This window comes from Octopus bimaculoides, chromosome 13, assembly GCF_046866305.1.
Source record: "Octopus bimaculoides isolate indiv1 chromosome 13, ASM4686630v1, whole genome shotgun sequence".
In the NCBI taxonomy this organism is placed as follows: domain Eukaryota; kingdom Metazoa; phylum Mollusca; class Cephalopoda; order Octopoda; family Octopodidae; genus Octopus; species Octopus bimaculoides.
This window is the reverse complement of record NC_142940.1, coordinates 55,979,546-55,992,260: the sequence shown is the minus strand read 5'-3', so window position 1 is coordinate 55,992,260 and position 12,715 is coordinate 55,979,546. Positions and strand designations below refer to the sequence as shown.

At 37.7% G+C, this 12,715-nt stretch overlaps 1 protein-coding gene across 1 annotated transcript in view; it reads left to right on the top strand.

Moving 5' to 3' along the window:
* Window positions 1–12,391, top strand: part of LOC128249303 (uncharacterized) — a 16,830-nt gene extending 4,439 nt beyond the window's left edge. The window contains exons 4-6 of the mRNA XM_052972494.2: window positions 1–1,019; window positions 8,326–8,425; window positions 10,029–12,391. The exon at window positions 1–1,019 is cut by the window's left edge and continues 756 nt beyond it. Coding sequence (XP_052828454.2) covers window positions 597–1,019; window positions 8,326–8,425; window positions 10,029–10,063 — 558 coding nt within the window. The 5' untranslated portion in view covers window positions 1–596 and the 3' untranslated portion in view covers window positions 10,064–12,391. The remainder of the gene's footprint in view (window positions 1,020–8,325; window positions 8,426–10,028) is intronic.
* The last annotated feature ends 324 nt before the right edge of the window (window positions 12,392–12,715 follow it).

Sequence of the window (12,715 nt, the reverse complement as noted above, 5' to 3'; positions counted from 1 at the left end):
ATCAAAGTGACACTGGGGTAAAATATACAAAGCCCAATATACCCATCATGACTACCCATCTGGCAAGAGTACACCAGGCAAGAGTACACTGGCAAGAGTACACCAGGCACATGCATCACAACCATATGTGCGCAATATGGTGATCTCATATCAAGATAAACAGCACATGAACTTGCAGGTGAGGCCCAGTTAGAATTTTCTTCACGTCGAGTAGCCCATCCCGCTCAAAAGGTCCCTGAATAAGGGTTGTTTAAGGTCGATGAACAAAACACCCTTGTTTCAAAAGGTGAATCATTCAAACCCTAAAGAATTCCTCTCAACACATGGCTCCCCTACTACTTCTGCTCGTGATCAGAGATGCACACATCATCAGCCACTAAGGGACATGCTCAACTGGTCAAGCAACTGACAAGCAAATCTGTGGTATTGAGCAGAATATTTAGAGTGTGCAGTATGGTCCTTAGCTAAGCAGTGTCTCAGTGGGAAGATGGATATGCAGGGCATGTGTTATCATTCAGCTTCATGCTGTAGGACTGGTTGATTTGAGGTGATGGGGAGGAGGGAAGTTATACAACAACAGTAATGATAATAGCACCATGAACAACAACAACAACAACAACATGACCACCACTACTAGCACCAGTGTTGCCTACAACAAAAACAACAACAGTAATGAGACCACCATAATCATGGCAACTGTAATCAACACCACCACCACCACCACCACCAATAACAACCACAACAACAACAACAACAACAGCAGCAGCAGTAGCAGCAGCAATAGTACCAGTACCACCATCAACAACAGCAACAGCAGTAAGACTACCACCACCAAGAACAACAACACCAGCAGCATCAGGAGCAAGACTACCATCCCCACTAACTCTAACTGCAGTAGCAAAATCAACATCACCACCACCACCACCAACAACAACAACAACAACAACAGTAGTAGCAGCAGTGGCAGCAGCAGCAAGTCTACCATCCCACCATTAACAACAACAACAACAACAACAACGGTTTATATATTTTCAATATTAGTTCTTTATTGATTTATCTGTGACCTTTTTCTTCATGTATTCCGGAAGAGTCTAAAATATACATCATTTACTCTTCTTTCGTTTAGCACATCAATAAATTTCCCCATTTTCACTTGATTCAAGCTGATTGGTTGTGACAATGGATGCCTTTCCCATGCAATGTCCTCATATTCCACCAAAAATGTTTAAAAATTTCTTTTTTATTATTTTTATTTTCTTTAAACTTAACAATTTAGCAGAAATTATTGTCAAGAACATGGTATGACAATATCCAAATACATAATCTTCAGCAGTTTAACAGTGTAAAATGGTGCTTTTTTTCACCTCCCACATTGGCCCAAGGAAATAAGTTTGTAGACTGTATTGCCGGTATTAACCTTATTCTTCGTTAGGTAAAACAGTGGCCCCAGAATTCAGGACAGTGGCTCTCGCAGAATATATTCCAGAGTTGCATACTCCACTGCAGACTTGTCTAATCTAGGACAGAATAGAGAAATAGATGTTAAAACATTGATGATAATAATGATGGATGATGATGATGATGATGATGATGAAAGGTATGAAAGGCAAAGTCAATTTTGGTTGGATTTGAATACAGAGAGTGGGCTAAATCATTGTATCCTCCCCAGTACATGACTGGTACTATATTTTATCGACCCCAAAGGGATGAATGACAAAATCAACTTTAGCTCTTACCTCGCATTTAGATAAAAGGAGTGCATGGCAGATATTGATGATGATGATGATGATGATGATGATGACGATGACAATGATAAAAATGGTGATCTCTTTATAGGTCGCAGGGACCCATATATACATTCGAATAAAATGTTAAATACAGGGTTACAAAAACATTTAATGCTGGACAAGACAAAGTTTTTAAAAAAACATGGATGGTTAGGATAATGTACAATGAGTACATTTAGAATTTGATACAGATTAAAACACAGAATAATATAAGATTACAGAAAAAACTCAATAATTAAAACTAGATACAATTTAAATTTAAAACATAAACTGAAACACAGATCGGGCAATTCACTCACACATGAGTAAGGAACCTACAACTGGCTTAAAACAGGACTTTCTACGACTCTGATCCTTTCTCTCTACCACCACTTTTCTGGTCTTGTCTACATAATTGCTCTTTTCAAAGATTCCTGTGAGCAATTTTGGGGTCAGGAAGATTCCTGTGAGCAATTTTGGGGTTAAGAAGATCCCTGTGAGCAATTTTGGGTGTGAGCCAAGAAAGGCTCACATCATGGTGATGGTAAAGTTCTTTGAAGAATTGTTGAAGAGATTTTTTTATTAACACCGAGTTTTTCTCAGGTTCCACAGCCTATTTCTTCTCCAATCCGTACTAAATTTGTCTGGAGAAGGTCATGTAGATCCTGTATATCTGCCATCAGTTCTTTGTTGAGTACAAAACTATGGATTTCCTCATGATGCAGAAGAGATAAGCTCTTCCTCATTCTCTTGGAAGAAACTTGGTGTGGGGGTGCAGCATTTTCTTTCTCTTGGGTTTTCTGGCTGTCTCTAGCAGTCTACCACTCTTGTTCATTTTCTATCTCTTCTTCATTGTCATTCACTAAAGGGGTGATGCTGCTGGTTGTAACTGGGGAAGAGAAGGCCTCGCAGCTTTCTAATTGGCTCTTGGACCTGAGAACAAGGTGTTTTCATTCAATGTTTCCAGATCTTCCCCCAGGGATGGCCCAGGAATAACAAGCCATACGGTCTGCTATTAATGTTGCTGTTTTTCCCTCTTTTAACTTTCCTATCTTTCCTGCACAAAAAGCCCTTAAATGATCTTTATTGCCATATATGTAGCCCTTAAGCTTTCTACTATGAAAGATCTGTCATAAAGCCTTTGTCTGACCACTCACTACAGACATAATTTCAGGAACATTTTGGAGTTTTATGGTGTCGTGCGAATTTGTATATCAACAGAGGCCCTTTTCAGCCTAAAAATCACCAAACTTCACATCAACACTGACCACCTGTCCATATTCTGCTTCAAAAGTAACCTTATGTTTCCTTATTCCAAGTAGTGCAATAAACTGACTCAGCTTATCTCCTCGCACTCTCATTAAAGTGCAAAGCACTAACTCATCTTATCTAAAGTGAATCAGTGCTTTTTCTATTTTCAGTTTTAAAAAACGACATATTTAAAAGCAACAAACAACATATTACCCTGCGTAGGAGATTTCCCCATATTGATAAGGGTGGGCTTCCACCATTTTTTGGAAAGCCCTTGTGCTTTTCTGATGGCTTCATATTGGAAAACACCTTTTTTATTTCAGATGGCATAATGCTACTATGCACTCCTTCCTTTATCTAAATGCCCTTTATCTAAAGTTTATCAATTGCAAGGCAAAAGCTAAAGTTGATATGCAGCTCAAATTTCTTTCATTAAGAAATAGACTCTGTCTGTGTGTGTGTGTGTGTGTGTGTGAGTATTGTTTTGTTGTTTTTGTTGCTTTAGCTAAATATATCACTAAAACTACTCTCAACAGCATTATTTTCTTGTAAAACAAGCATTTTGGAAGGAGAAAATATTGATAGTTCTCATCATCATCATCATCATCGTTTAGCGGACGTTAAACGATGATGATGATGATGATGATGAGAACTATCAATATTTTCTCCTTCCAAAATGCTTGTTTTACAGTGAAAACTACTGTCGTTAGTGTGTGTGTGTGTCTGCAATTTGTGTGTGGGAGTAAGTATGTGTATGTGCACATGTGTGTGTGTGTGCATGTGCACATGTGCGTGTATGCTCTTGTGTGTGTGTGCTTAAACTTTGTGAAAAAGCATTCGCCTTCTTGACTTTTGTTTTGGTGGGCATTATGTGTCATTTGTTATATATGAATGTAGAAAAGACAGAAGGCAAGAGGCCCATTGACAGCATTGGAATCGTGTCTAACCCTTTGGCATTCAGTTTACTCTGTCAAATGTATTGCTTGTTAATCATATCATTTTGAATTAATCATGCAATATCTTGTAGCTTTGAGACTTTGATGATGTGATTGGTTATTTTAGAATGACATTGTAGGTTAGGTGTGGGAGGCTGGATCTGGTTGGTTTGAACATAAAATAAGAATATTTGGGTCAGATATGGCCAGTTTAAATGTTAAAGGGTTAAATGTAAATTAACGCTCTCTCTATTATAGGCCCAAATCCTGAAGTTTGATGAGGAAGAGGCTAGTTGATTACATATTACACTGAATTCAGTGCTAGACTGATACTTATTTTAGTCAACCGTGACAGAATTTGAACTCAGAACACAAAGCCAGAATAAAAGCCACTAAGCATTTTGTCCAGGGTGCTAAGAATTCTGCCAGCTCACCACCTTTAAGTGTAAATTAATATTCTTTCTGCAATTGGCTCAAGGCCTGAAAAAATGCTTGGGGAGGAGGCTAGTCAGCTTCAATCCCAGTGCTTGACAAGTACTTATTTTATCAACCCCGTAAAGATGAAAGGTAAAGTCAACCTCGACAGAATTTGAACTCAGGACACAAAGCTGCCAATAAATGCTGCTAAACACTTTGTCCACCTAACGATTCTGCAAGCTTGTTGCCTTTAAATGTAAATTAATATCAACCCTTAAGCATTCAGATTTCTTTGTCACATGTGTTGTTCTGTTGGCACTCCGTCGCTTACGATGTCAAGGGTTCCAGTTGATCCGATCAACAGAACAGCCTGCTCGTGAAATTAACGTGCAAGTGGCTGAGCACTCCACAGACACGTGTACCCTTAACATAGTTCTCGGAGATATTCAGCGTGACACAGTGTGACAAGGCTGACCCTTTGAATTACAGGTACAACAGAAACAGGAAGTAAGAGTGAGAGAAAGTTGTGGTGAAAGAGTACAGCAGGGTTCGCCACCATCCCCTGCCGGAGCCTCGTGGAGCTTTTAGGTGTTTTCGCTCAATAAACACTCACAACACCCGGTCTGGGAATCGAAACCGCGATCCCATGACCGCAAGTCCGCTGCCCTAACCACTGGGCCATTGCGCCTCCACTTGTCACTTGTAGAGCTTATTTATTCACTTAATTTTGAAATAATCATGCATTATCTTTGAGATTTTGATAATATGATTGTTTATTTTTAGAATGACATTGTAGGGTAGGTGTAAAAGCCCAAACCTAGCCATTTTGAACACAAAACAGACAGAAGATTTGGGCCGGATGTGGCTGGTTTAAATGCTAAAGAGTTAAAAAGAAAATCCTTGTGCTTATAGACACAATAAAATACATGATTTCTCTCACACTGTGGTCTGTAATGTTTTATGACTACGAGATTTAGAATGCCTTGATTGAATCTTATAATGTATATATAACTAAAAAAAAAAAAAAGCAATTACAGAATGCCATTCTTAAGAATGGAAACGACATAATAATGAAACTTTATTACTCCACTCGCTATAATCTGCCTATTCTCGTTTTAGGAAACAAATTCAGCAGCAACTGCTTTCAGATTAATTTTGCCAACCCATTTTTTTTTTTTTTTTATGATCTGAAAATATAGCCAGATAATTTAATCTACTTTTATCATTATTGACTGAAGTTATGTCATTAATCATTTTGTTAGAGAAAATGCTCGTTCAACTGCAGCAGATATTTCAGGATTTACCAGTAAAAGTTGGCAGATTTTATAAATCTCTAATATTAAATGCTTGCTTTCAGATTTTTTTTTTTTTTTTTTCATTTATACATTCTATGAAGTCAGTTAGACAACTAACAAAAGCCTCTCTTATAAGATACCTGAAATGCAGGAAGTTGAACTATCAATGAATTAATGTCAATGTCGTCAGTGTATTTACTTCTGATGAATTATTCTCTTTATTGATTACCTTTCAAAGCGATGTCCTCAACCTTAAATATATCTTGCAACATGCTTGATCAAAGTGTTGGTTGACAGAAAAGTTATTGATCCTATGCATGGCAGAAATGATCCTACGCAGACGCAGGTGTGGCTGCAGTAAGAAGCTTGCTTCCCTACCACATGATTGTGGGTTCAGTCCCACTGCATGGCACATTGGGCAAGTGTCTTCTATTACAGTCTTGGGCCAACCAAAGCCTTATGAGCAGATTTGGTTGACAGAAATTGAAAAGGCGGCGAGCTAGCAGAAACGTTAGCATGTAGGGCGAAATGCTTAGTGGTATTTTGTCTGCATTACGTTCTGAGTTCAAATTCTGCCAAGGTCAACTTTGCCTTTCATCCTTTCAGGGTCGATAAATTAAGTACCAGTTACACACTGGGGTTGATTTAATTGACTTAATCCCTTTGTCTGTCCTTGTTTGTCCCCTCTATGTTTAGCCCCTTGTGGGCAATAAAGAAATAAGAAGGCAGGCATGTGTGTGTGTGTGTGTGTGTGTGTGTGTGGACACACACACATATGTTGAAGAAGAATAATGGACAAAATGTATTTGTATAAAGTCGCTGTTGTTGTTGTCGTCTACCATAGCAGCATTGATAAAACACTATAATATACTTATGACATCTGATGACACAGCCTGCCAACGACACAATGCAACAGGTCTAAAGCACTGATTTTTCTGAAAGATGATGACTTCAGTTCATGTATTTGGAAAGGTGTATTAGCTGATTTGTGTGAAGAATAGTGACATTTACACTCGTTTGTGGATACCAGCCTACCTGGTATTAAATGGTTGTTAATAAATGCCAACTGATAAATTAAGGAACTCTGTTTAAGTCACCAGTGTAATACAAATATAACATAAATATATCAACATAAGTTGTAATCTACTAAATTTTGAATCTATTATGGTTTTTAAAATTTAATTTTGTTTTAAAATTTATATCTTAGGGGTAAAATATCTTAGTAAAATTGTCCTTTTGTGCATTTTTTTATCCAGATGAACATTTCTTCTCAAAATTGAAAAAATTATTTTTTCTGTTATTCCCTTTTTATTTTAAGTTACAGATCAATGGAAATCATTAAAGAGAAGAACATTTACAGTCTTGTGTTCACAGACAAAGAGATAGACAGATTTTTGTCTTTTAGCTAATATCTGATTAGATATAGTAAGGATATAATGTGTATATTTAGTATATACATACAGTATATGGGTTATTATACCTGCCAGTTGAGAGGAAGCAGTGTAGATAGTTACTTCACCAACCAGGTGCTGATGTAATACTGACCAATAAACTATACATAGATAACTAGCAGCTAAAAATAGTATACTCCTCCATCTATTTTGGGTCTGTCATAAACAGCTGCATCACCTTTCATGATTAGATATTGGTACATGTAATTAAAGCTTGACCTGGTTTACGGGTTGGATCTTACATTTCTTGCTTTTCCTGGCATAGATGGAGAAGATTGAAAGCCTTCTAATCAATGTTCTCACCCAGTCTCATAGTCTGCATAAAATAATTATAAATTCCCAAACAAATTCTGAGAAAAAACTGGTGGCTCCACATTTGAAGAACCATTCACAGTACCATAAAAAAGGTAAGCCACACTTTATAGTGTGCTGTAGCTAAGCCATTAAGGACATTGCGTTCATAATCATAAGATTGTGGTTTTGATTCTTGGACTAGATGATGTGTTGTGTTCTTGAGCAAAAAACATCATTTCACGTTGATCCAGTTCACTAAGTTGACAAAAGCGAGTAACCCTGTGATGGAGTGGCATCCCATCCAGGGGAAAATAAATAAATGCCACAGAAACCAGAAAACTGACCCTATGAATCTATATTACTCAGGAATGATTTTTATCTTTATCCTAATGCTGGCCTTCTCCAGGACATGTGGAGTCAAAACCTGGGTTATGAAGAAGAAGTTTCAAGATCTCCTTGGTAATATGTACACTAGGTTTCTCATGTGGGCTCATAATAGCGCATAGAATGAGGATGAGATCAAAGATGATATTTATGAACATATCCTGGTTTAGTACACTGCATGGCATCATAATGAGAGTGACAGGAGATAAACAGGGTGTGATGAAAGAGAGGGTAAGGGAAGAGAGTTCAGATGAAGAGGAGGAGAGAGACAGAGTGATGGATGATAGTAAGAGAGAGAGAGAGAATGGGAGAGAGAGAAAGAAAGAAAATATTGGCTGTCAATGAGAGGGAGGAGGGACTAATAGGAAAGAGAGAGAGAGAGAAAGAAAGGAGAGTGAAAAAGTGTGTGTCTGGTGTGTAATAAAGAGCATAATGAGGAGGGGGGACCCAAATGAAGATATTATACATACCAACCCCCAATCAAAAGTTTATTTTCCATGCTTGCATGGTTCTCCTATTCTCTCCTGTACAGAATTCCACAGTGACTGATCAACACCTTTGTGAGGTTCAGCCTTTTGAGACCAGCCTTCATTTGAGCACCAGGCCCTTCATTATAAGGCTGACGCAGCTACGTGAGTCACATACCTGTACCGATATATGATTTATACATGATTTATACAGCCTTTATGTCTTGCACACCACATCTCATTTCTTTTATGTTCGTTTTTTCTCACGGCTCACTTTTACTTTTCATTACACAATTCTAACATTACACATCCGGTGGAGCATGTTCACCTCGTTTCCTCCCACTCTTCAAGAAACCATCTGCATTCAAGGCTTATGTGTTGCTACTATGTAACTTCATACCTCATACTCAAGTGACATACAATCTGTCCTTCACTTGGAGGACATAAGCCTTTGTTACCAGTAGAGGTAACAGTTAACTGAACGTGGTTTTTTCCAACATATTTTTAGTCTAGCGACTAAGCTTCAGGAGAGTGGGGGGGGGGGGTAGACATTCACTGCAATTAAGTCATCTAGGTAACAAAAGCTATGAAATACTTCTTGGGGAGCATTTTTGAGCATTTGAGGGAATTTATTTTTTATATAGGAACACTATATTATAATGTCCACCACACCCTGTTTTCATACAATACACAGTACTCCATTGTGTATTAAAATGTTCGTTTTTACCACACCCTGTGTCACAACTATTCACATTTTACCACTGCATAACAACATCCACCACACCCTCTACCACTTTATCTACATGACATATGTAAGAAATCTGCAGTTGGTGTATATATATATATATATATATATATATATATATATATATATATATATATACACACACACACATATAAAATATATACACATATATATAAATATATATATATATATATGTATGTATGTATGTATGTATGTATGTATGAGATATCAGGAGGTGCTGAAAAGTTCCTGGCTTTAAGGGTATCAGGAAAGCCTGGCTGGAGGCCCCACTTTACAAGTTCTTTTACAAGGCTTAGAAAAACTGAAGGACCGCTGCAATAAGCGTGTGACTCTGAAAGGGGAATATGTTGAATAAAATCATAATTGACTGATCCTCTGGTATATGTATATACGGCTTAGTGTGGGTGGGGCATCAATTGTGGATATGAGAGGGTGTTAAATACATACATACATACACACCCACACACATATATATATGTGTATGAATGTATATGTATATGTTTCTACTATATGTGCGTATATGTATGCACTTGCTATGTATATGCATTTATGTGTGTATTCAGTACATATCACACTTGCATATTGCTTCACTGAACAGATTACAAATGGAAATTTGCTCTGAAGTGTATAAATTTAGAGATTACGTCCATATTATTAAGAAAATTTTCTGCGAAGTAAAGTCTTGTTTGAAACTCACTTTTTAACTTGTCTATACAACTTCAGAGATGTAACAAGCTAGAAAATATTTCTATTTGTATAAGACTTCTGTAAATTTGTTTTTGTTTCATAATGAGGTGACATTCCTCTGCTGTACTCATTGTATTAAGGAGTGGGCAAAGGTTAAATGAGTTTACTTTCCATGAGAATGACTGAGATGTTGGTACTCCTCCTCCTACTACTACAACTACTTAATGATGTGGAGGAGGAGTTTTTAATGTCACAAAAGATAAATCCACCACCTCCACACATAAATGTAATGATAATAATTCTTTCTACTTATAGGTACAAGGCCTGAAATTTTGAGGGGAAGGTGTTAGTCAGTTACACTACCCCCAGTTCTCGATTGGTACTTTATGCACACTGAAAGGCAGAAAGATAAAGTTGGTGTTGACATCCTTTGGACTCGGAATATAAAGCTACATGAAACGTCACTAAGCATCTTGTCCAACATGCTATACTAATAATAATGTTTTCTTTATCAAGTCCAATGGTTGTTAAAAGAAACGACGAGGATGGTGCAGGACAATACAGTGTGGCATTACATAAAAAGCATGTAAAAAAAAAAAGGGGGGGGTAACAAAATTAAAGGAAAAAATGTTCAAAGAAAATTTATCTGAAAGGGGAAAAGAACAATACCAAGGACCACTTGTGAAAACCCCTCAAAGCCACTGTCTCTCTGATCACTCAAGCAATGCTTTCTCCTAGCTGTCCTTCTCCATTTGATAGTTACATGCTCAGAGCAGCCATGTTCACCTGCACCAAGCTCAACATTCTCATCAACCTTTCAACAAATTTGCTTGGAAGTAGAATTTTTCGCTTTCCACCTTCATCTTGAAAAAGTTGATGATGGCTTGACCATAAAAGAACAAGCTTGTCTTTAGCCCTCTCAGTTTTGTTCATCACACAATCTCTTTTATCAAAGCACCAGACAGATAAAAACCTGCCAAAAGCAGATGGCAGAACAATCTTCACAATGGACTCAGCAGATAGATGGATTCATCCTACATGAGATGGCAACTGATTGACATAACTCCACAAGTTAGCAATGCTTGAGGATTAGAAAAGTGCATGCAGAATGGCTTCATTTCTCTGTATGCATTTTGGATAGGCCCAGCTGATGATACCGCTGTCTCTGTAGAGTTTATCTCAAACTGGCAACCCCCAACTCCCTGTAGCACTGCTTGGCCAGGGATTTCAGGAAACTATTTGTGAGCCCAACCTGAAATTTCTCTGGAACAGACCAGCTAGTTGATTTTTATTATCACTGGCATACTTAAAATAATTGGGGAAGTAGGATATGGCCTAATCATATGTACAATCTGTATCAAGTTGTACAGGAAGATGTCATACACAACAACTGGCATAGCAGCATTATAGTCAATTTTATAGTTGCAAGGGTAAAGGAAATGCCTTGGATGGTCGTAATCATAGAGATACTAAAATGCTGGATCAGGTCATAAAAAGTTGTGGAATTATAAGAGTTATAATCCAATCAGTTATGAGGAGAATTAATCTAGATGAGATGTAGTTTAATTTTGTATCAAGGAGAAGTACTATGGCAGGGGGAGAAGTGTTTAGTGAAAAGCAAGCAATTTTTACTTGGTTTTTGTCAAATCCCTTGCTCTATAATCTGGTGGTTTCTGAAGAAGCTAAGAGTAAATGGATGGCTTGTGAGAGCCATGTACAGGGGCACTATCAGAATAATGAGAGTTAGTAACAGATACAGCAGCAAGTTTAGTGTGCAGGTAGAAGTTTACCAGAGCTCGGTTGCCTGTCCCCTCTAACCCTTATAGACCTCAAGGTCATAAAAAAGGAATCTAAGATTAGTTGCCCTAGGGAACTATTCATTTTTATTGTGGAGTCTGTAGTAGAACTAGAAAAATTCCAGGTGTAGATGATTCAAGACCTGGAATCAAAGACCCTTAAAGTTAACTTAGTAAAAGTGTAAGTTCTAGTAAGCAAGAAAACAGAGTGAACTTTACTCTCTTCAGAAAAATGACTCTGCTCAGTAGGAAGCAAAAAGTGTTGGTAGAAATTTCATACAGTGTGCCCAGTGGAAGCCATGGACACACAAGAGATATAGTGGAATTGCAGGAAGGTTAATAGATAAAGTAAACTTTGCATGTGGCAAATGTGCCATGACAATAAACATTAAGTGCACACGGGAAATAGATTCTCTCAAATGTCTAAGAGGTTCTCTAGAGGAAGTAGATAGTTTATCTGGGTGACCTAGTTTGTAGTGGAGAAGGATATTCCAAAAGTAATAGTTGCTAGAATAAGAAATAGGATGGTGGAAGTTCAAGGAGCTATTACCTACGCTGGTAACAAAAATTCCCTCTCTCTCTCTCTTTCTTTGAGTGAAAGATGGGTCCTACAATGCTTCTGTATAAAGAGCAATGTTACATGGTAGTGAGCCATGGACCCTGAATGTAGAGGACATGAAAAGATTAGAAACGAATGAAACTAGTCTGCTCCTATGAATGTGCAACATGAGTATGCTTGTATGACACTGTGCAAATGTATTAAGAGAATAACTGGGCATAAGAGGAATCAGGTGTAATGTGCAAGAGAGGCAGCTGCACTGATATGGTCATGTGATGTGTAACAATGATGACAACTGTATAAAGAAGTGTTAATTGCTTAAAGTGGATGGAATTTGTGGGAAAGGGGGACTGAGGAAGACATCAAAATGAAATAGCAAAGGCTGATCTCAAGATGTTGAGCCTCACAGAGATGACAAAGGACTGACATGATTGGCATTTTGCTGTGCTCAATAAAACCTGTTTGTTATAGAAAAAAGGAAGGCTCTAAAAGCAAAAGTTTATATTTATACATTCACTGGGCTCTGCTCTAGCACCTAATTTGTCGCCATCAAACCTTCTTTGCCTCTTATCTTCCTAACCCAGATGTACACACTCTCATAAGCAATGTTACACACAATGCAAAGATACTTTATATACAGATAAGAA